This window comes from Nestor notabilis, unplaced genomic scaffold, assembly GCF_000696875.1.
Source record: "Nestor notabilis isolate BGI_N333 unplaced genomic scaffold, ASM69687v1 scaffold878, whole genome shotgun sequence".
NCBI lineage: Eukaryota > Metazoa > Chordata > Aves > Psittaciformes > Psittacidae > Nestor > Nestor notabilis.
Genome location: NW_009939394.1, coordinates 93976 through 117941, shown reverse-complemented (window position 1 = coordinate 117941; position 23966 = coordinate 93976). Strand labels below are relative to the sequence as shown.

General features: G+C 39.0%; 1 protein-coding gene across 7 annotated transcripts in view; it reads left to right on the top strand.

The window, feature by feature from the left end:
• Positions 1-2375: 2375 nt before the first annotated feature.
• EYA1 (EYA transcriptional coactivator and phosphatase 1) overlaps positions 2376-23966 on the top strand; it is an 82666-nt gene continuing 61075 nt past the window's right edge. For 2 of the 7 annotated variants that reach the window (XM_010019815.1, XM_010019813.1), the window contains exons 1-8: positions 2376-2419; positions 3832-3959; positions 5809-5871; positions 13332-13349; positions 15064-15144; positions 17036-17105; positions 17489-17631; positions 21810-21971. In XM_010019815.1, the coding sequence (XP_010018117.1) occupies positions 3836-3959; positions 5809-5871; positions 13332-13349; positions 15064-15144; positions 17036-17105; positions 17489-17631; positions 21810-21971 (661 nt within the window). In that variant the 5' untranslated portion in view covers positions 2376-2419; positions 3832-3835. Of the gene's footprint in view, positions 2420-3831; positions 3960-5808; positions 5872-13331; positions 13350-15063; positions 15145-17035; positions 17106-17485; positions 17632-21809; positions 21972-23966 lie in introns of those variants that run through there. The other 5 variants (XM_010019812.1, XM_010019810.1, XM_010019816.1 and 2 more) reach the window with 4 other exon arrangements.

The window sequence follows — 23966 nt, the reverse complement described above, 5'->3', positions numbered from 1 at the left end:
ATATATGAGAGGAAGCGCACGCCACCCAGAAATGTTTTTATTCTATGAACTGGTCGTCATAAGTGTGGTTCCTTACTACGTTGTAATTTTGTACTACACATAAAAAACTGAAAGCATGTGAAGTGTAGCATTTTGTAAACTGTAACTAATTTCACTCACATCTGTGTCTAATTGTTGTCTGCATTCGCATTCTTGAGAGTAGATTTATTTTTCCTGGACCACTCTGTGGATTCAGCTGACCAGCCTAAGTGAGGATTAGTTGTTTTAAAGTTATTTTGATTAAAGAGTCATTTTTAAATATGGTAACGTGCAACACATGGTTTAAATAATCCTTGAGACACAAAGGAATATATCTAAAGTATGTCTAATGAAAATGAAGATTGTGGATATGAACTTTCACAAATCATGGAGTGTTAGAGGACGTATAAGGTATATATTTAATTCACTTTGAATGAGCTGTTTTGTTTTTTTGCCTCTCCCATGAATCTGTAAATGAAATCTCTCTCATTATGCACACACACGTGCGTGTGTGTGTATATATATTTGTAAGTGTATGGAAGTTATTATTATTTTTAATTTGGATAAATAAAATAGTGAGGATTAAATGTATTTTAGAGGTTAGTGAAGGCTGTAGGGCACTTTGGAAAATATCAGTGAATTAAAGCATCTGTTTGAAAAAGGAAGACTTTTGCTGTTTATAAAAGATACGTTTTTAAGGATCCTGTGCAAGAGGGAGTGAAGATAGCTCCGTAAGCAAACTTAGTTCTCACCTATAATTTTTTCCAGGTGTTTAGAAGTAACAGCAGAAACATATCCTAAGGCACTCTGCTGCAGTTTCTGGGGTAAAGAACTGGGGAAAAAAAAAATCTTTAAAACAAAACACACAGTTCTGAATGTATCTGCTCGTCTAGTTTGATTTGGCATGCGACAATGTATTGAAAAGCATGTTATGCAGTACTTTAAGTACCCAGTTATAAAAAGATTGATGTTTTTCAGTATGCATTATTGCATGCTTCTTGACATCACTTGTAATGTTCTGCATTGCCTGGCTGCCCCTAGCAGTTGTTTACTCTTGCTAGTAGTAATTCTGTCTGTGATTAAAAATAACAAAAAAAAAACCCTACAGACACATAAGTAGGATTTGCTTGGATGATTTTTATGGCACTTAAAATGCCTCATCTCTCTTGTCTTTGCTCTGTGATCATTTAGGAGATGTCAGTTCAGGTTGAATGGAAACACACATGAAGGATTCTCAGTACAGACATTAAGAGAATATATACCTTGCTTGGAGAAGCTTTTGTGTGCTGTTAAGTTAACAGCATCTAGCAGCGGACCTCTACCTGAATTTTATCACCTGCTGACAATCGTTACTGGCTACAGAGAAGAGTCTGTTAGCAAAGCAATGGTGTTTTTCTAGTAAGATATGAAAATCTATTACTCACATGAGTTATAAAAGGAGTCATTTTATTAAACTGGAAAATTATGGCTGGGCTTCCCAGTGGAACCAAATTCCTTTCCTTGATGAGTGACCTCAGAGGTAAATGCTACAGCTTCCTCCTATTTATTTAGCCAGAAGTGTCCTTTTAAGTCATTTTATCAGAAATCTCATTAGCGAGCGGAATTTTTACAAGTAAGACTTTGTGCAATAATGTGTGGAGTTTTTATTTTAATTCACCCCAGCTGCAGACGGGCTCATTTTGGAGATAATTGTGTAATACTGTTGGTCACATAATGAAGATCTTTACCACAGGTAGACCTGCCCCTTGTTGTCCCCCCAGAAAAATTAGTGTCAGCCTCTCTGGCTTTCTTCACCCCTCGCCTTTGGGTGAGCTGATTTGTGGGTTCCCCATTGCCCAGGTGAGAAGGAAGGATGCCAAAGAGCATAGGAAGAGGAAAGCCAATGTGATGAGGGCAAGAAGCTGTCAAGAGTTAAGGGGATGGGAGGGAAAGATAACTCGGCTAGAAATAGCAAAATGCAAGAGGGGTGGAGGGTGCTGGGGGGCTCAGGGCTGGAGCAGCGTGGGGGGGGGGTTACCTTTGTGGGGGTGCGTGGCAGAGCCGTGCCGTGCTGTTCTGTGCCGTGGGAGGAGTGAGCCCCTCTGCAGCTGTCACGGGCCCCTGATGAATCACTATCCCGTCACTTGGCCGCCGTCCCCCGGCGCAGGGAGGAGGGAGAGAGACCTGCTGGGGAAACAGCAGTTGAGCCTTCAATTTAAAGACAATATGCCTTTCACGGGCACCGTGCCCTCCTCCTCTCCTTTTGGGTTTAAAGGACAGAATTGTCATCCATGGTGATATCCTTTCTTTAAATGAAGGCCTCATAGTAAAGCGGAGTAATAGAGGCTTCTGTTTGTTTCCCTGGTTTACAGGTGCAGAAGTCCCAAACCAGTTCAGATGTTGCTGTTTCCTCAAGCTGCAGGTAAGCATTTGATTGAAATTTGCTGTTTTTCTGCAAGCCTTTTAATCATTACTTCTTTAACTTCAGGTGATAAGTAAATATTTATTCATGTTTTCCACATTAAGCAGATGAGTAAGTGCTCTAGCGTTGCTTTTATGTGCATGCAACCAAGTCTGGAAACCATGAGCATGACCACTTTTTCACTAAATCGTTTCACTTTATGTTAGATACTGGCTTTTCAAACTCATCATGATATCATCCTTTATGTGTAGGCTGGTTTAGGTAATGAAATGTAAAATGAAGGATTTGTGTTCAGAACTTGTGATAAAATCTCAGTTAAAATGTGAAAGCTTCATAGCTGAAATGACACTTAGGCTTAAGGATATTTATACATTACTGTGGGAGGAATTTTTTTATATAAGTTTATAGTCTTTAAAAGAGCCTAAGCATTTCTTTAAAAATGAGTAATTACTGGTTCAAATGCCTTGGAGGCACAGTAACCTATGAAACTTCTACTGGGAGCAATTACTTAGACTGAGTACATCAAATAACATTATCAAGAGTTTTCGATATAAAGAAATGAAAGGAAAGGATGGGGCACTTCAATCATAAGCTTCCCCAACATATGTCATGATGGCCATGGCTCAGGGCTTTTTTATGTAAGGCTGTTAAAAACATAAATTGGAAATATTCAGCTGCTTGTGTGCTGTATAAATGTTTAATTTTTGCTTTGAATCGGAATTGCTCTCTTCTTATTTTGGCTAAGCAACTGCTGCAGAGATACAGCAGAGTGCTAAGGCATACTAACGCCTATATGGATCCACTGTATGTTGGTCATATCCCTTTTCAGCTGGGCACGCTTTATGTAATCCACAAAGCAAACAAGTGAGCAGACATAATAATGTTTTAATGCTGCATTTGTTTCAACGGAAACAGAGGAACAATTAAGTAGTTTGCCAGAGTAAACACATACATCAGGAATATCTCATTCCCTGTCAGTAGATGATAGGTTTCCACAATTGCTTCAAGTGTTTTATTTGGTTTGGAGGCCCATTATATTGCCACTGAGTGGTAAATCTTGAAAAAGCAAAGTGTTAATTTGTTTTTAAGAGAATGTATGTCTTCATATATTGGTGATTACATCTTTTTACATATCTTAAAAATACAAGGTGTCACAGCTGTTTAAAGTACAGTACTTCATATCTAAGATTTATTCTGTTAGAAGCTGCAAAAATAATTATGGTAACTGGTCAGTCACATTTTGGAGGGCTACAAAATGAGTTTTGCACTAGAAAAGACCAAGTTTTAAGAGAAGCTGTTCATTTTTTACTGTTTTCAGGATATTGATTAATAGCAAGCTGCTGCTCATATAGGTAATTCCTCTGTAATTCATAATGAATATGTCACTAAAACTGGCTGCGTATTATTTTCAGGTCTATGGAAATGCAGGATCTAGCCAGCCCACATAGACGACTAAGTGGTAGTAGTGAATCCCCCAGTGGTCCAAAACTTGATAACTCCCATATAAATAATAATTCCATGACACCCAATGGCACAGAAGGTGAGCCACCATTTTTTTTAGTGTTTCATTGTTTTTTCTTCTTGTTGCATCGGTGTTCTTGCAGTCAGCAAGCTATATAGAGAAAATGTTTTACTATTTTAGGTGTTCCATGTTTATGTAATATGGTGTGGAAAGCCGATGATCAATGTTTATCAGTAGTTATTATTATCAAATTTCAGCAATAGCTTTCATTCCAGGTTTTCATTCCTTTCATGGAGTTTGAATGGACTGAGCAGGTAGTATGTGCAGAGTTTAAAAAAAGTCCAGAAAACCTGAAAGGGTATTTTAGTCATGAGGAAAAAAAAGAGCGCTTACAGTTGTTGTACTGCAAAACTCAGTCTTTCAGTCTTTCAGTCTTTTTCACTATATTGGTATTTCTTGATGTTCTCCCTTTTTGCAAGCTCCTAAGACTATGAAAGTTTTCTCAAGTAGGCTAATAAAACTGAGTGTTGAAATTTCCTCGGGCTAGCTTGCTGCTCTGATGCAGTGGCCAAAATTCAAACAGGTGTAGTAATTCAATGGGGTAAACTGATACCTATTTTTCAAGAAGCAGTCAGGCAGTTGATAAGTTATGTTTGTTCTCAATAGAATACTAACAGCAGAACAACCTAACAGCTTGGCCAGTAATATAATACATATATAATACATATAATAATACCTATAGTGAAACACAGAAGGGTTATATAATAAGCAGCAAAAAAATACTCTTTCCTGTAACATTTCTATGGCTATAGTAGGAAAGACTGTACATGACATTTAGCTAGCTATGTGCACAGAGATTTTAATGCTTTACTAGAAGTCACGCAGCTTCAATATTACTGTTCAGTATAAATGTATAGTTAAACAACTGTTGTAGAAAAGATACACCTTTTTTTTTTCCTAAGAACTGGGTCATATTAGTGCTGTCAGACTGCTTAGGATTATGGACATGCATTGCATTCTTCCAGGAAAGGCACATGTCAATCAAACAGATGTCGTCCCCCCTCAATTCCCCAAACGTCTCTGTTATTCATTCTAATTGGAGTCCTCTGTAGCGGGGAGGGTTTGTGGGTTATCAGATTAACAGGCATTTGTGCCAGAGTTGTGTATAATTCACTTTTTGCTATTGCTGTAAAAGTATTGCAGCAAGCAAATTTTAAGTCATTTAACAATAAAAAAAACCCACCAAAACTTGTTTTTTAAAGAATAAATAAAAAAAAATAAAGTGCTTAATGTGTTAAGTAGTTCATGCAAAAAAATATATCATGTCCTTAGGTGAGTCGTCTTCTGTTTAAATACCCAGGTATATTATTATATTTTAATATTAAATTATCAGGCGTATACTAGTTTTGGTAAAAGATAAAATTGCTTGACCCTTTCAAATTAAAATTCCTCTAGGTCACAAAAGCCTTTGCTGTAAACTTGACCAGCTTTTGTACCTTCTGTGTAACTTGAAGGTTCTTTATTAGCACAGCAATAAGGAGTGTTCCTTGAAACACTGAAAGACACTCACCATCTGGCTCAACTTTTTGTTCTTAGTAGTTGTTGTGTGCAGGCATACACTCTGAAAAATGGGGTGCTTAATATTACTTGGACAGGAAGTGAGCTGTATGTTGTATCTAGTCATGCGCTGACCTCAGGTAGCAAATAATTTTGGAAGTAATATCCCAACTTCTAGGTAGGTATCAGAGCTTATTGAAGAAAGTAAATTAGGCCACAGTGACTAATTTATCTGACATGGGAATTTTAAAGCTCAGGTTTATTAATTTGGGGTGAATTCTACCTAGAAAGCTGTAACTTGCAATCTGTGTTTACCTTCTGAGAGGAGATGAAGCCAAATGGTTTTCTTTTGTTTGCAATTTTCCCTCAGGTGACATGACCCTCCTCAGCACTGCAGACTGGTTGCTAAGCCCTAGCACACAGAGCCCCGCAGGTCTGGGGGGCTGCGGTGGGCGCAGCAGGCATGGGCATTGAGCATGTGGTTTCAGATGTTGTCCAGAAAGCGTTCTGAGAAATAGCTTGTGCTTGGTGATTCTGGTCTAAACTTTCCACGTTGAAAATTCCTGTCTCTGATTGCTCTTAAGTGACAAATAAGGAAAAGTTTGTGAAAGAAATAGAAAAATTAATTTCTGAATTAGATGGGTGCCAAGAGACAAAATTTGTGAGTGAAGTAGATTCCTAAGAACCTGAAGGTGGAATTTTTACTGTTAAACCTGTTTTATCTTGACAAAATGCTTGGTTTGGGTTCCTTGAGCTGCTAAACAGGCTTAAGAAAACATGGAGTGAATGAAGCGAAGGTTTTACATTTTTTTAAATGAAGGGTGAAGTAAAATTATTTTTGCTGAGATTCTTGAAGCAGAATCCTGCTGAGACACAAGTGGCAGGTTGTAAGGATGCGGTTGTAAGGGCTTGCCAAGCACCTTTCTTAAAATGCTGCAGTGTGGTTTGCTTGCTTGTTGCATGTGGAGTGGAGATGTGGATTGCTGAACCTTCCTTCACATGTTAAATGTGATATGTGAAACTGGCTTCTAGTCTAGTACGCACTCATTCTCACTAACATGAAAGAGCCCTCCTTTTCTGGCATAAGGGACCTTCATGTGAACACGAAACAGGGCCTCTAGATATTTGCATGTTATAAATATCTTGTAAAGATATGTTAAATTTAATTTGACTATGGGTGTGATTTCGGCAGGTTTCCATACCCTGAAGTGCAGGATATGTTCACTAGATGAGGGGGAGGAAAAAAAAAACAGGAAGAAAAAACCCAAAAGCCTGTCCCAAAGTGAAATGGCCCTGTTTCAAACAAGTGTTCATTAATTCCTCTAAGGCATATTTTCAGACTTGTCTCTTACTGATGTTCTGCGAGAGGATGTGGTTGGAAGATAGCTCACTGTTATTAGCTAATATTTTTAGCTTCACACTTAGTGGTAAATTTTCAAAGCACTGAATGGGGATTTAGTTGTGTGATTGAGTCTGAGTTCAATCTCTGCATGCAGCTTTTATGTAATAACTCTTTGTGTGCTTAATTTCACTTTGGTAAGCAGAATTCCTGTTCTCCGGGCCAGGCAGCATGGTCTTCAAACCAGTGATGGGGAAGTAACAAGGAAATTATAGACCTTGACCAGTCAGAAATTTCCCAGGATCAAATGCAGAGGAGTAACACTAAAATGTCTGGCTAAAGGCACTCAGAAAAAGCAGTCCTGGCATGTCAAGGTGGTGCTGATTGTACAAATACTGCAGTATTCGAGTTTTCCGTCTTTTCTTTAAGTGTTTTTCCGCAAAATACCCTCTGTTGTAGGGAGCAGCAGACACTGGACACCTTTGAAAAATTGGTCCTGTGTGACATGCGTAAGGAAATATGTTAAAGTGAAAAAAAAAAAAAGATCATTGAAGTAGGGATCAAAATGTCCATAGTTGTGCTTTATCTCTAATCTTCCTTTGTCAGACAATTGCTGTGGTGGCTTGATACTGAAGGAGTTAAAGAAACAATAACAACAGAAGCTAATAAAATTGTCATTCATTAAGTTTTATCAGACAGCTAGTGGCTATTCCAACAACTGTGCTCACTTTGGTAGATACACTTCAGAGGGGGAAGGCTACCAGTAATTAACAAATTTGAAAGGAGTAGCAAAGCTGTTTTCCACAGTGGACAAGTGCATCCCATTTCTACCTACAGATCTTTCCTTTTATCTAAAGAATGTAAATCAGTTCTGATGGATAACATAGAGTGAGAAACAGAAGCCTGTGGCCCATCATGGTGATGTTTTATGCAACTGAAATGGAAAACAGTAGATGAAGGTGGGGAGAGAAGGAGCCGTGGTTTTCCAAGCAACTGCTCTTCATTCATGTTGGGAGTATGGAGCTACTTCTGCCCTCATTTTTGAGTGTTCAGAAGGAAGAAGAGAAGGCATTTTTGCATCAAGCGGTAAGGGAAAATGTATAACAAATTGGAGATCAGATTTTCAAAGATATGTAGGAAGGGAGGCTTCAAAGGGAGTTGGACATCAAAATTCCTTTGGAAAAAGGAGTTCTTGCTCTTTAAGTACCTGCTGCAACATGAGAATGAGAACCCACACAAAGGCAGTCAGAGCTCCCCACTACATGACTATCTGATGGGTGCCATGAGAAAGGTTGTCTTAAGTCTGGTGAAGTAAATCCATCTTCAGGGTTTCAAAAGGCAGTGCTGTGGAGGATGCTTCCTGCCGAGTTGCAATATTATAGAATGGTTTCAGTATTTTCTGAAGTAATGGTGGAGTAAGATGTTGAAACCCATAGAGAAGGTATGAGCTGGTCATTGTTATGGCACATTATGTAGGTTTCTGTAAGTAAATTATATGTTGAGAATTCATTGTAATTCTAACAATCGTTTGTAGCACTGAAAATAGTCTCTCAGTATTGCAGTCAAGTCTGTGCATGGGCAAGGAATGATTTTTAATTTTGCATAAGTTATTTGTAGTTTTTAATAGCTGTTCATAATTTTGTGTACTTTGGGGTACAAAGCTGCAGTAGGTGATGGCAATCAAAATGATTCTTCTTTGGGAGATGATTGGGTTCTACTACTTTTAATTGCTCATTTCTGGAGTTTCCTCCAATTATGTCTGCTGAAGTTTCTACTCTCATGTTTGTGATGAAGAGCTTGATGGTGTGAAACTTGTAATTGATGCAGGGATGCCTCCATATTTAGACATCCTGAAATAATAGTGCAGTAAAAGTAAATCTAATATTTGCATTTCAGAAGGGTATGTGTATCAAGAACTATTGATGCTAACTTCTTTACTCAGCCCCAGAAGAGCACAAAAGGACAGCTGTGTGGCCAGAGGGCAAAGACTGCAGTGGTTCCAGGCCCCAGACTGGTAAAAGCAACCTCGGGTTCTGTAGAGGCTAGTAATAATCTTCAACCTGCTCCCATTTCTGGAGGATAAAAATCAGATACACATCATTGCCCATTTACATGAAGGCGAGGGGCTGACTTGGACTATCTTTTCTTCCCTGCCCCTTGCCTTTTTCTTCTTGCTGTATTACATTGGCTTCCTTCCAGACTCTTTGTCTTATCTGTGCTTTTATTCTCTTGCTTCCCCAAGAGTCCTTCTGTCTGTTCTGAGCACATGTAGCATAATGCTCTATTATTCCTCTTTCATAGGTTTCTGGCCACTGAAATAATTTGTCTGCTCCTCTGTTGGCTCAGTCCAGCAGCTCCTGTTGCAAGGTCTTGAGGAGGAGACTGACTAATAAATGTTTCTGTATTTATTGTCTTTTCTGTATGTTTGTGTATCTGTTTGTGAAAGCTTCACCATTTGGTTTCCTCCCATAACATTTTCCTGAAAGAAAGTACCTCATTAAAGGGAAAAGTTAATAACAGTACTGGTTCCCTCAGACATTCGAAGGAAACAAAATGACAAATGAGTGAAAAAAAGAAAGGAACATCTTGGAAGCACCATTATTTTAATATCACTTATTTTTGCAAGCTTCTCATAAACCTTCTCACAGCACATGCTGTTCCAGACCGTGCATAGAGAGCATGGTGGTGTGAGAGCACTCTCTGAGTGTGTCTGAGGGTCCCGGAGCCCTGCTGGCACAGTGGCTTTGCACAGGCTGCAGGACATCAAGAACCTGTAAAGACATTCAGTACTTCACTGAAAGCTGTAACTGCAACCCTTTGTGCCAGGTGCAGTGTCTCTCCCATGGGCTGCATATGTGCCATTGTGTGATTGCACTGCATAAGATAAAAATATCTTGTGCCTGGCCAGGAATACAGATGAAGAGGAAATCCAGCCTCTGCTGTCCATGTGTACCAGCAGAAACTTCAGGGAACAGGAGTAGAACATCTTGGTCTAAGATCAGGTAAATAGACAATAGGGTGGTATTTGAAGAGCCTTTAGCATCTTCAGAGGCTTGTGAGTTGATGATTTAGCACAAGCATTTGTATCTTGTAATCTTCATAGGGGTTTTGTTTATCATGGGTAGATTAAAAAGCAGGAAACTTAGTTACACTTCAGGGTTAGCAGTGTCACCCTCGTCAGTGAGGGAAGTACCTGTACCACCTGGTTTGGTGTGACAAGCTGGGGAGTTTGCTGCTGCTGCTGCTGCTTTGTGGAGGGGAATGCAAGCTGGTGCTATCCCACTCTGTAAGTGCAATGAAAGCTGGGTGTTAGCCACAGCCCCAGTACTCAGAAGTTCTGAAGCCTCCTCACATCAGTGGAGGGGACAGCAGGAAACAGTCTGGGCTTGAAGTAGAATGTGCTGCTTAGAGCAGGGACTTTCTTTGAAAACAAAACATAAATTTAGGCTGGAAATTACCTTCTGGTAGTAATTGCCTTCTGGTAATTTCCAGACAGTGAGGTTCAGGAAGAGTCCTCTGGTGTGAGAAGCAGGAGCAAGTAAGTTTATCGGGCTTCATGGTCAGGAGCTGATGATTTGATAGTCTGATGAAAAAAGAGAATAATGTCCTGGATATAAATTAGTATAATTGAGTAGCCTGTTATATAACTAACTTGCAACCTTTGTTACCTGTTTATATTTGCAAGATTCTTCAGTACAGGGGAGAGTCTGAATAAAACAATGGAAAATATAATAAGCTGAGAGATTCAAGGTAGAATTTTTGTCCCATTGTTAGCGACAATTATCTTTGAACTTTCATGTGAGCTCTGTGCTTCTAGTGGGCAGAGAAAGAGCAACAGTGTATGAATAGTAATGGGTACATAAAATACTTAATCAAGATATTTACTTGGTGTTTAGCTGCTAACATTATTTGAAGACGTCACCTTGAGACAAATCAAAATAGAGCTAGAGATTGTACTTATGTAATGTCTCTAAACAAACTAACAGCCTTGCTTACTTTGTTCAGACTCTTTGTGCCCCATGGCCACTGAGAGCTGTCAGCCACAAATGATTTCATTTTGCCTGCTTATTCATATAATACAAAGAATATAATATTATAGTATTGGGCAACATAGTTTAGTGTCTGATGTCCCTGCTCATGGCAGGGGAGTTGGAACTAAATGATCTTAAGGTCCTTTCCAACCCAAACTGTTCTATGATTCTATAGTATTAATTCAGTCTTAAAACTCCAAAGTTAAAAATTGCATAGTAAGTCACACATGTTTACAATATTTCTATTCTGGTTTAATGTCTATGGCATAGCTGTTAACAAAGACTAGTTCAGTAGAGCAAGTCTTATACATATTTTAGATGATAAAAGTAATTTTAAAAAGATACTTTAAAAACATTTTGCATGCTTGAAGTTGCAATCTTTATGAGGTATTCATATGACTTCTGTGTTAGCAATGGCCAAATGTTAGGTCTCTAAATAAGTACTTAAAACAACCAGCATCTCATTCCTCATAGGACTCTTTCCTGCTATACACACCACTGACTGCATGACAAGCTGTGAACTCAGAAAGTTGTCCCTTGGCCAATGAACCCCATGAGCTTGTGGATTCTGGTCTGAAGTTCTCTCGGTGGAGTTCAGAAACTGCCATTTAAGTTGATTTTAACCACCTTTTGTAATATGGCTGACAAAATAAGGCACGTTGCACTTGTAATCCCTGGGTGTCTTAAGAAGAAATATCTGATGTAACATTAGATCAGCAGTTATGCTACCTCAGAATTTTGTGCTTTTTTTCTCAGAGCTGGCATGTGTGTTATTATCTGATACTTGTATTTTTTCTATTATTCTGTTGTGGGGTTTTTTCTTACACGGTTTCTTTTTAAATCTTGTTTTTAGAATCTCATAAATGACTGGACAAGAAAAATAGGGAGGAAAAATGTCTCTCTATTGACATAGCTTCTTAAGCTCCTAGGTATATAAACCAAGTCTATATGAGTAATTCAAAATGTTGAATTTTTGCAGCAGATTAGGAATAAGTTACATTTATTCTTGAACTTCATACTGATAATCTGTTTTATTACGAGTGATTTTGCTGGCACTAAAATTTAACAGCATATTGCTGAATCAGTCAGTGTCTATAATGTAAGTCTGATAATTCTGCATCTCTGTAAAAGTCTGTTTTGATAGAGGAGCAGCAGAAATGGGAACTTTCCTGTTTCTGCAGTCTCTGCCATGACTGAACATGCTGTTGGCCGTTACAGGCAAGCCTGCAGCGTGTTCTATGCAGATGTGGCAATATTCCCACTCATTGCCCAGTGTCATCCTGTGAAAGCTTAGGACATGTTGCAGAATGTTAATTGTCATGGAAAATGTGGAGAGCTGAAATCCTGAGTATGCTGAAGGAGCACGTGGCAGGGTCAGATCCATGACTGTCCGAAGCCTTGCTTCCTTGGACAGCTCCATATGCCTCTCATCATAGCCATGGATTACTGACGTGCTACTGTGATAGACTGGCAGACTCATAACCTCAAGCAATCCCTTCACAGCTCTCTTTCCTGTGATTCTGGGGTGAAATATGCTCCACTGCGGGTCAGTTTTTGCCTTGGGAAAATTAAAGACATTCCTTTGCAGTGAGAATACACGTGGTAAATATTTCCAATGCGTAAACCCATGGCTGTTCTTAGTTTATTTCTTTGTATAGCAAGCTTTCATCCTCTTGAAATATGTTTAGGCTTAGATACAAGAAAATATGCTGTTATTTTCTGGCATTTTGGGTAAAGAATGGGTTTTCAGTTCCTGTCCATCTTTATTAAATTCTCAACTAGCTGTGGTGCAAAGGTCCATTAAAATCTTTAACTGTAACAAATGATGCTATAGATCTTTATACTGTGTGAGGTGACTTAGCATTGTCCTTGGACTGCTAGTTTGCTGTGATCCAAATAATGATATTTTCTTTTTTTAAACAATATAGGTAAATTGTTTCTCTAGAGAAGAGAGGAAGAGTTTGGAGAAAGCATATACTGAAATCTTCTACCCTGAACCCCAAGATAGTTCGGCCTGTCTCATCTTCCTCTCTTTTTCTCTCCCACAGCTGTCAGCTATAGAGAAAGCGTCTTTTCTTGGTCTTTCCAAAAGTATAATTGCATTATGGAAATTAGGTTCAGAAGACTTGCAAATTATGGGGAAAGCTGGGGTAATCTATGAGGGTAGTATTATTCTGAATGTAAAATGCAGCTGTGATAAACATCTAAGAAAAAGCAAAAGATAATGTAGATGCTGTAATTCCTCATATCTAGATTAACAAACTAGAACTTCCTGTAAAAATCTGGTCGTTACTGGAATTAACTTGAGATAGACACTTTGCAACAAATATTTTGTTGCATCTGTGTGTTAGTCTTTCAGTATTTAACTATGAAACGGATGTTGGATGTGTTGTATGCTGGGTTTTTAAGAAATGCATATGTATGAGAGTTGAAGTCCAGATCATGAGTGCACTTTTGAAGTAAACCTCTTGGCCACCCTTTCTTACCACATGTAAATTCACCTTGGAAGAATTCACCTTGGAGTGGTTTCTCCGTTACGGAGTCTCTTGGATTCACTTCATTCAAAAGAGGTCCTCTGCAGAAGTGCAGCTGATGTTCTTCAGCTGCTGATGGGTGCTCACTCCTTGGGACAAGACTAAACCTAGCATCAATAACCCCCCAAAAAAATGCCTGAACTGTGGATACTGGACCCACTGCACCAACCATTTCATTCCATGAAACTTCTCTTATTGGGCTGCGCTGCTTGCTGATAGAGACATAGCAGAGTTTTGTTTGGAGCTAGCATTGATCTGTGCAAGTATGTGCAGACAGAACATCCTGCATGAGAATCAAAAGAAAATAGTGGGTGATTAGTAAAATCTTGAGAGATAGTGTATAAATTCTGTGGATGAGGTCATGTGAAGGAAATACTTAGGCATGCAGAAATAAGAATTGAGATTGGCAAGGAAAGGAAAGGTCCCTTGTCAGAAGGGAAAACTGCCTCTCCCTCACCCTTTCCAAACCTGGTACCAAAAGGGTTTCTGCTAGTAATAGCTGCAATTCCTGAACACAGAAGTGTAGTCAAACATGCATGCATTTACATACACCTATGTCAAGATGACACTAAGGCTTTATATGTCAGATGGGGTAGGGTTTACCTTAGTTTTCTTGGACTCATGTTCTTTACTGTTGCTGAATTTCCTTGCTGAAAGGTCAGGTATGCACCAGTGGTGGTACATGGGCAGTGGTGGTTGTGTGTGTCAACAGAAGCGAAAGTGGTGGGATGTTGATGGTAAGATCAGTTCCGATGTTTTCTGAACCATCGTTCTTCATTGCTTTTGGTGTGCTGTGACTCCGAAAGCTAGGGATGTAAAAATGAGTTTGAGAGACTGCTGTGCTGATCTGATAACTACCTGGGAATAGGTATTGTGCCTGTTTGCATCCGTGCCAGGTCAGCCCTATCCTTGCGCCATAGATTGGAATGCTGCTGTTACTGACATTGTGCTGGAGTAAGAAAGGGAAATCTGTTTATTTACATGAGGCTTTATTAAAAGTTGTTAATTAATAATAAATTATGAAGCAATATGAGCCAGGAGAGAATCTCTCTTACTCTCATTATTTTTTACTCTCTGGCAGCCGTGTTGGGTTGCAGAGGAAATAAACTGTAAAAACATTCTCTGATTTATCTGGTTGGGACTCTGTCCCCTTTGCTTATTCAGGATTGCTGAGTATAAAATTGGTTTTCATTTTGAGAGGAGAGATTCACCACAAGGAAAGTTTTTTACTTCATTACAAATTCTCATTTTTTCTCTGAAAAATTATTTGTATGGGAAAAAAAAAAAAAAGAACAACACTGAAACCCATTTGAAAATTATTTCCTTTTTTGTCTTACTCAAATTGCTGTCTTTCAAGCCTTTAAATGTCTGCGTGACCTAATCTAAATGTGGACCCTTATTGTTGGGTCTGCAGGATTAAGAGGAATCAGGACAGGTGCAGCAAGTTGCATGGGGACTTCTGGTTTGTTGCAGTGGCTCTTATTCCCTGGGGACAGAAATAACCCTCTTGATCATTTCATATGTATGTGTAAATCATAGCTGCCAGTACTTTGCATTGTTTGTATACAAAAATACATAAATGCAAAATGTTGATAGCCATGATTTAAAACATTTTTGGCAGATTTTTGTTTTATTGAATTTGTGGCTGTAGTGAGTGTGTGTGCATGCACGTGCCAGAATATTAGGTGCATATAGAATATATTTTGTTTATATTTCTATAGTTAAAACAGAACCAATGAACAGCAGTGAGATTGCTACTACTACTACCACAGACGGGTCTTTAGACAATTTCTCAGGATCAGGTAAGGAAAAAACAAAGGTTTTAAGCTCAGCATTTTTTTCATTTACTATTTCTTATCCCATGTGGTCTAAACCTGTTCACAGGTGTTAAAAAGCCTTGTGCACTTTGCAGTTTATGCCTCTTTCTGTTCGTCTTAGGCAGTGTAAGTCAATAGGAGTTTTCCCCAAGTAAGGACAGTTACAGCATCAGGCTTAGTAATGTCCATTGGTGTCTTCAGTTGGAGTCTCACTAGGGAGTATTCTGGCCCGGAGTAATTACTCTTTTGTTTCCTGTGAGTCAACATACCTGCCTCTGTGATTAGTGTTTCAATTGAGGGGTAGGTCTTCCTCATTTATTATAATTTATTGTTATCAAGGTATTCATTCTTTTGTCAGGCTTTTTTTCTTCCTGAAAGCCATACACATTTTAGCTTCTAACATACAGGAGACAAACACTGTGAGAAAATCCTAGGATGTCTGCACAGTTTTGCATTCCTATGGATTAACTGTGGTGTTTCTAGCACATCGTTTTTATGGCACAAATCAAATAAAAAAGGATCTAATGCCATGTCGTGGGATTATATTTTCAGAATAGCAAAATTGGACATCTCTCAACCACTCAGGCTCCCAGCAGGCGACTGTTTTCTCGTCTTGTCACATCCTCCATTTTCTGCACATTCTGTTGAGTATGAAAGTGTCAAACTTGAAAACCAAAAAGTTTGTAGAATATTTGAAATCTGAAAGAAGAAAGGTAGTGTGTTTAACAGTAGATCTGTACATCTGTGGTGATCTGACTGAAAGTCGGACTGTAGCATTTGATATATCTGCAGCCTCACAGGCCACAGGAAAGAAAAATTTATCAGGTGTGGAAGGCACGGAAAGAGATTCTCTTCTCCCCTCCATGCTTTGCAAGCGCTCCCGGAGTGTAAAGATGATGGATTTTCCCTGTAGTTGGCCAGGAAAGGGGTAGCTGGCGAAGGGTAATTATCCGTGCCTTGTTTATTTCCAAGTACTTAGCAATAGGGCCTGTTGTTTCTCTGGCTGTCTGATTTTACAGTAGTCTCATAACCTGCCGCTGACCCTTTCCTGGCAAAGGCTTCAAAACCCACCTTGGGACCTAGAGAAGTGGCACCCAAATGGTAACCAGAGAGGGAAGAGCTCCCGAACATAACCCCTAGAGCAGAGCATGCCAGCACATCTGCCACGCTCTCGGCAGCACCCAAAAATACTGAAAGAAATTGGGATGGGTTGGCTTAAAGCTCTGTGTTGCAGTGGCTGGGCTGCAGAGGAGAAGCTCACTATTTAGCTTCCTAGACTTTATTGTTTTGCTAAGAACATTTGCACATTGGACATCTTTATGTAGTACCGGCTGTTTTGATGGTCTGCAAGCATTTTATAAAGCAGATAAGATGGGGCAAAAGAGAAGGAAGTGCAATATGGTAATACATCATCTGTATTATGGATTATTAAAAAAAAAGAGGCATGTGCTCTGAAGTTGGCCATGTGTTTTCAATCGAGGCATGCATAAAGCTCCTTCATAAAATGTAGGTCTTAAAAATTCTAAAAGTTAATAAAATGTTACACTTGAGATATCAACAATCCTTTGAAAATATGAAGAGAAATGTTTCTATTCGGAAATAGGCTGTTTGCATTGAAAATGTTGTCTGTGTGTGAGCAAAGAAATAAACTATTGTACAAAGGGGCAATTTAGTATCTGAGATTTGTAATCAAGATTTTAATGTTAAGCATTCTTGCATAGTTCCTGATAAAATATTATTTTCTATCTAAGGTATCAGTGATATTTGAATTTAATTAAAATCTTGTTAATACTCTGAAATTCTATTAGGAAAAATAATATTTATCTTTGGTGTGTGTATTTACACTTCTGTGTGCTTTCTTTTCTCCTTGGTGCAGCAATTGGAAGCAGTGGTTTCAGCCCAAGACAAACACACCAGTTCTCCCCACCACAGATTTACCCTTCCAAGTATGATATCTTTTAAAAATAATAATAGTAGTAATAATAATAACTGAAATAGGCAGATTTTAACCTCATTTAAAACAATAATTGGATCCATCTGTTAAGTCATAATTTAAACCACAGCAGCTTCTAGGGGGAAAAAAAATACTCATTTTTTTAAATGCTAAGAACATGTTTGAAAAATATTTGAGAAGTTCTTATTTTACTTATTCTTTTATTATTGATTTTTATTGTTGTTTCGTCTTTGTCTGAGAGGTTCTGTTGTTTAGCACAGGCTATAATTACGTGTTAATGAAGTAGCAGGATTATAATAAGGCTAAAAATAAATACACAAATGTCTGTCTAATGCAGTGTCTGTCCTATTTTCTGTCATTTGTAATCAATAGCAGACCATACCCCCATATTCTTCCTACCCCTTCTTCACAAACGATGGCTGCGTATGGGCAGACACAGTTTACAACGGGAATGCAACAAGCTACAGCTTATGCCACTTACCCCCAGCCCGGCCAACCCTATGGAATCCCTTCATATGGTAAGAAATGTCATCCGTGTTATTTTATTCCTGAGGTAAATGTTTTTTAGATCAAGATTATGTGATCCTTGCGTTAGTGCTTAGTGGGAAATCTCTGCTCTTGAGTGTTTCTTGTGGAAGACTGGTAATTTCCCCATTGGAGTGAGTGATGATTAATTTATGTATTAACCAGCTAAGAAGCTACTCAAGAGGATGACTGTTTTGGGATCAGGAAGAGAGACTCATTAGGATTTTATTGATGATGTTAAGAAACTGAAATGGGAAAAGAGGTCTAGGGGCTTCCTTTGCACAGGCACAGCTCCTAGTGACTTGCTGAGGAGCTCTGCTTTCCAGCAATGCACTAGGGTACTTTGGTACATAAAGCTCTGAATTTCAGCTGATCCAGATTATTGGAACCCAGATGAACCAGTGAAGCTGTGCTGATTTTCAGCAGGTGAAAAACTGATTCAAAAAGACCCCCTCAAAAGATAAAGTAAATCTGATTTTCAGTGTTTTGAAACTCCCTGGAGGTGAAAATTGAGGTAAATCACCACTAAAGCTCTGTCTGCCTGATGAAGGAGATAGGACTAAGTAGCAAATATTTCCCAAAAAATGTAATTTAAAAACAAGTGGCTGTGGGTGAGACCATTTTGCTGCCAGACTGTCTGCTGGCAGACCACAGAGCAGTTCGGCAGCAAGAATGCATTATTAGAAAATAGGTCTTATATTCCTCTGGTGGAATTTATTAAAAATATACAATCCACATGCTCTTAGCAGTATATTTTGTAAAGCTACATTCAGGTAATGTAAGTTTTATACCAAAAGAACAGAATTTAGAGTACAAGCTGTACCCCTGAAAATCATTAAATCTTCCCAAGTGCAAACCTGGTGAATCTTTCATCATGAAATCTGCACTTGAAACCAATGGGTCTCAAGTGTATCCTACAGCAGATTATTGTGAACAGTAGGTACAAGAAATAGATTATTATTTCCCCTTACTTTAAAAAAAGTGTTTCATTAGTATATCATCAGTAATTACAATCCAAGGAAGCATTCTTTCTGTGGCTACAGCCTTGATTACTTGCTGCCAAAAATATGGTTATAACCATGAATTGCGTATTTCAGTTTCACTTCAAATCCATATATTTTAGACTTAGAAAATACTGTAAGGATATTTAAATTACATTTTCAAGGCTACAAAGATGGAGATTCTTGCTCCCCTCCCCCCTGCCCAGCTCACACTGCTGATGAGAGCTTCTGTGCTATTTCCCGCTGGATCAGGTGGTGTGGTAACAGACAACTCCTTTCCCCACCACACTTTTCTTGACCCTTTTCTCCTGTGGACCCCTCATGTTCATACTTGGCTGGCTGTGGTGGCTCGGGAAGCCCAAACAGTGACTTTTTTGTTTTTTGCTTGGTTCCTCTGGATGAAATCCTGACCTCGCTGAAGTCAAGTATAAAATTCCCACTGACTTCAGCAAGGCCTTGATTTCAAGATTTCAGTACTTGAGTTTAGCTGTCTCGCTGTCGTCGGACCTGTAATTGAGAGTTGCTTTACTTGGCAACTGCTCACCGGGGGTTAACATGCCTGCCTGCTCTTTTGTTTTGTTTTCTTTTCTTTTCTTGCCCAGTCCATCCCCTGTGCTTAGGACCTGGGATAATTTTTTGCCTAACGTTTTACGTTGTAGAGCTACTTTTGACCACTGAAACTCCCCGCTCCTAAGCCAAGTGGATGTTAACGCATTTTGTTCTTTTCAGACAGTGCCTCGTGACTGGGGCTAAGGTGCTTCTTGCTGATGTACTTTATAGGAATAATTGGGACCTAACACCATATGTATTTTTGTATATTTAAGGCACATAATATAATCCATGCTCCCAAAATAAATTACATGGGGAACACTGGGATGCTCATTTGCCACAGGCAAGAACTGGAGCCTGTTTAGAGCCAAAATTCTCCTCTCTCATCTGAATCTTAGACCCAATGTACTGTCTGCCTCTCCTTTCTCTCATCAAGGCAGAAAGCTTCCAGCAGATATAAAGAGAAGAGGCTTATGACATATGTGAAAGGAAAAACTGAGTTGGAGTGGGGAACTTCTTTCTTTTTGTTTCTTTACTCTGGAGCTCACTGGAAGAGAGAGTATTCATGAATTCCCGTATCAACGTTCCTCACATTTTCTCTCTAGGGCAGAGTTTGGAAAGATGCTGTCTCAAATGCACCTCTAGCCTTTTCATTTTTCCACTCCCCCAGCTCCACTCTGGTGCAGCCGTGCAGGCAGGAAGGGGGGTGGAGGGGAATGCCACTGACAGCTGCCTCCCAGGGGCTCCTGGCTCTGGTTCATCTGCAAAGCCCCTGAGGAGGCTGGAGAATTTCCTGAAGCTCCTTCTTCCTGCCTGCTCCGGTACCAGCATCTAGCAAAAGCTTCACTTACCCACTTTTTTTCTTTCCAGATTTTCGCAGTCCCCTTATGTTTTCTCACTGTCCCTTTCTGCATCCTTGCATAGATTAGACTTGCGAGAAAGAGAAGGGAGCATCAGGGTATAATGAGTGAAGGCCTTCTGGATGAGAGCAGGTGGGAAGAGTAAGTTCCAGGAGATGAAAGGCTCTTCATAGCATGGAGGTTTGCAAAAGGGCATGTTGGTGCCAAGTTGTCTTCACTCAAGTGGCATCCTCCTGCTGCTGCCTTTTGTTGTCTCCTCCTGCTTTGTCTGAGATGGAGAGGTGAATCAGGCCGTTAAAGTTGGACTAGAAATTTAATGCTTGATTAAGTTAAACTTTCTCTAAGCAATATTTAATCAGCAATTCAGAAGTCCTTAAACAGAGAACAAATAGAGATCATTGATACCAAAACATCCATACCAGGAGTTTCCCCTTGGAAATGAGGTGTCAGGTTTGTCACTGGGATTGTGTAATCGTAACATGAAACAGAAGAAGCAAGTAAGCATCAGGGAAAAACAAGCAAACAGGGTTAGTCTGGTAGTTAGCAGGTCTGGCAGAAGGAATTAAGGCTAATTAATGACAGCAGTTGAAAAATAATTATTTAAATGGCAGAAGAAAACATGCTGCCAATTGTATTTTGGGAGATACTGAAGTTCTGCAAACACAGTAACTTCTGAGACCTCTCCTACCTCCAAACATTGAATACTGTGTTAAAAAAAAAAAAATTCCAACCGGGAAATGGAGTTAGATTAACAGTAATTTTCAAAGGAATGTTACCAATTCACACTTAGTTAATTCAGTTCAAATAACGGTGGTTTCTGAACAATGAGGTATCACTGCATGCCACAGTGAAACCTAAGAGTATTGTATTACTTTTCCATTGCTTTGGCTGTAATTATTTTTAAATGGTAGTTCATGCTGGGACAACCTTATAATTAAAACTAAGACACAGAGGCTAAATTGTGTGTGTTTCTTCAGTGTTTCACTTGCTGATATTTACTTGCTTGTTGCCTTACAAATTGGGGGAAGAATCACTGAAGTTGGGAGGCAAGTCATTCATTTAATTGGACTTTGGATTCTTTTATTACTAAATTTGGAAACAAGAGGGTAATGTGATGTGTAATGGATTTCCCTGTCAGTGTAGATTAATGACTCTCTGCTATGTTTTTCCCAGTTTGGGAGATCGCTTCAGGAATAGTTCCTGTCTACTAGGTGTTTATTTATTAAAAGACTGAATGCCTCCTATAGTGTTTAATTAACTTTGAAAATCATCATTACACTTAATGCTGCTAGTTCTCTTTATCCACTTCCAATTCCTTAGAAAGCCTTTGCACTCACAACCACATGATTTTCATGTAGGAATATTACACAATGCAAATCTCAGTTATGTCAGTAATGGCTAGATGGCAGGAGAGCTTGGCTATGCTATGCTTCATTAAAATCTTATAAAGTTGCTGATCTACCTCTGTGAAATGTCATGAATATATGGAAAAGTTAGCCTTTGGCAGGAAAGGAAAAAAGGAATAATGCAACTTCCTGTTCATGTATAAATTTCTTTTGCAGTTATTGGAAACACAGTTTTGAATTTAACCTCTCCCTGGTGAACTCCAGTTTTATGTGTGCTTTTAGACTGCCCTTACCCTGGTCATTTGTGCATGCCCTTGATATTGGTTCTCTCATGCATGCAATAACAGTTATAGGTTAAAAATGCTGTTAATTAAGTGATTTTATTTTCCATCCCTTTTTGAATATGAACAAATAGATTTGCTGTCACTAACTGATTTAGGTGCATTGTGGGCAGGCATCAAGACAGAAGGTGGATTGGCACAGTCACAGTCACCTGGACAGACAGGATTTCTAAGCTACGGTGCCAGCTTTAGCACACCTCAACCTGGACAGGCTCCCTATAGCTACCAGATGCAAGGTCTGTATAAAAAGATATTACCATTAATTAGATGTAGTTAATACAGTGGGGTTTTTTTCCCCTTATTTCTTTACATTCTTGGGATAAAAATGAATGTTTGCTTGAGCACTTACCTCTGATGTTATTGCAGTTGGAGTTGCAATGATGATTGCCTTTGCTGAGAGCGGTGATGGGCCAGCTCTCAGTAGTTTCGAAGATCCCTCACTTCATTAATTTTTAGACAGTGAAGTGTTGTAGTGTTACTACAGTAAAAATGTATCTCCGAATAGTAATACTTCAACAAATAGTGAATGTGACAAAGCGAGTCCTGGAAAACGTGTCAGGATTATGAATTTAGGAAGTGCCAAATATAATTTGACACCTGAGTGTGTTAGGGGAGGGAGAAGATAAAAATACCTACTGCAGCTGTGGAGGTAGCTAAGTAATGATTGAAGTCTGTTTCTTTGAAGTCTATTTAAAAGCTGTAAGTCTTTGTATGTGCGGGCTATTATTATCAGTTATATTTTATAGCTTTACTTGCCTGTTTAGTTCACTTAATATCTTTCCACCTTGTTCTCCCAATTCCTTTTTCCCCTTCTGTATCGGGAAGCCACTGGGTGTGTCTGGTTCTAGATTTCCATCACTTTAAGGGATATTTAAAAAAATCTTTGTTTACTACAAATAGCTAATTTTGGATGTCTGCTGCGGAACTTTTCACTCCTGAATTTGACAGTTGAAATAAGGTGTGTTTAAGATTTTAGGATTGTTGAAATACATGAACACTCACAGAATCAGACCACATTTTTTAAAAGTTTAGCACTTCTCTTTATTATTATCATGTTCTATTTAGGCTGTGCACCATCATGTAAATGCTTCATGGTATGTCTTGAGGCAGAAGTGCTTTCAGAGATTGAGTGAATGAGGTTTTGCTTTTATTACATGGCTTTAAAGGGTATATTGATTCAGTCGTTTGCTTAGACACAAGAGAGATGGTTTTTGCTTGGGTTTGTTTGGGGTTTTTTTTAATCCCCTTTTGAATATGCGTTGAGTAGCTCTGTAGGGGAAAAGCAACCATCTGACATATGAAGTATTGCTTACTTGTAGTGTGTTCTGACAAGTGAGAGGAAGATAGTATGAATAGTATGCAAACTTTCATCTACATGCTAAGTAGTGTTGATCTACTCATGAGTTAATATAACCATAACCAGGTTATTGGTTTTGCTTTCTGCAAGTAGCCACACTAAAAAAACCAAACACACATATCCTCCTGAAAAACCCTACCTTTCTGTAGGAGAGAGCTCCGAATGCTTGCCAGGAGCAGCAGCTATGAGGAACTCCTGAATCAGCATTCCAGCTTTTAAGGAACTGATAATTCATGGTTGCTAGGAAATAGAGTTACTGAAAAAATCATGTCTATGTCGCCTATAATTTCTATTGCAGTAGTGCCTTCATGCCACAGTCATGTACCAGGATCCTGTTGTGCTAATTTATACAGCCAAATGAAAATATAGTTCCCACAGAAGTTGGAGGCTAAAATAAAACACATGGGCTAGGAAAGCCTAATGTAACAATAAAGCTGACAATGGTTAGGCATAATAAACAGTTGTTGCCCCGTATGGGTTATCTAGCATCTCCAAAGATGTGGGTTTTGTAAGATACGGAGCAGAGGGATGTCAATAAAAAGGGATTTTAGGGAGGACAGTGAAGTAGTTTTGCAGATGTCTATGGGAAACTCATTTGATGGAGAGAGGAAGGGGCGAGCAGCATGAGATAATGTGAGAGAGTGCTTGTTAGAAAATTTAAGTGAATTCTGGTATTAGTAGAGCAAAGCTAAAGTTTGGTTAATTGACTACATAGAGGTCTGTCATAAAGAGTATTGCTTTGTTTTCTGTAATATGCAAAATGTGTATAAGATTGGAATTGTCAAGGTCATGAAAGGGTGGTGGTTGTCAAGGAATGGAACAGTAAGATCTTGGAAAGCATTGCAGCTGCACACACTGAAAGGCAAGGATCTAA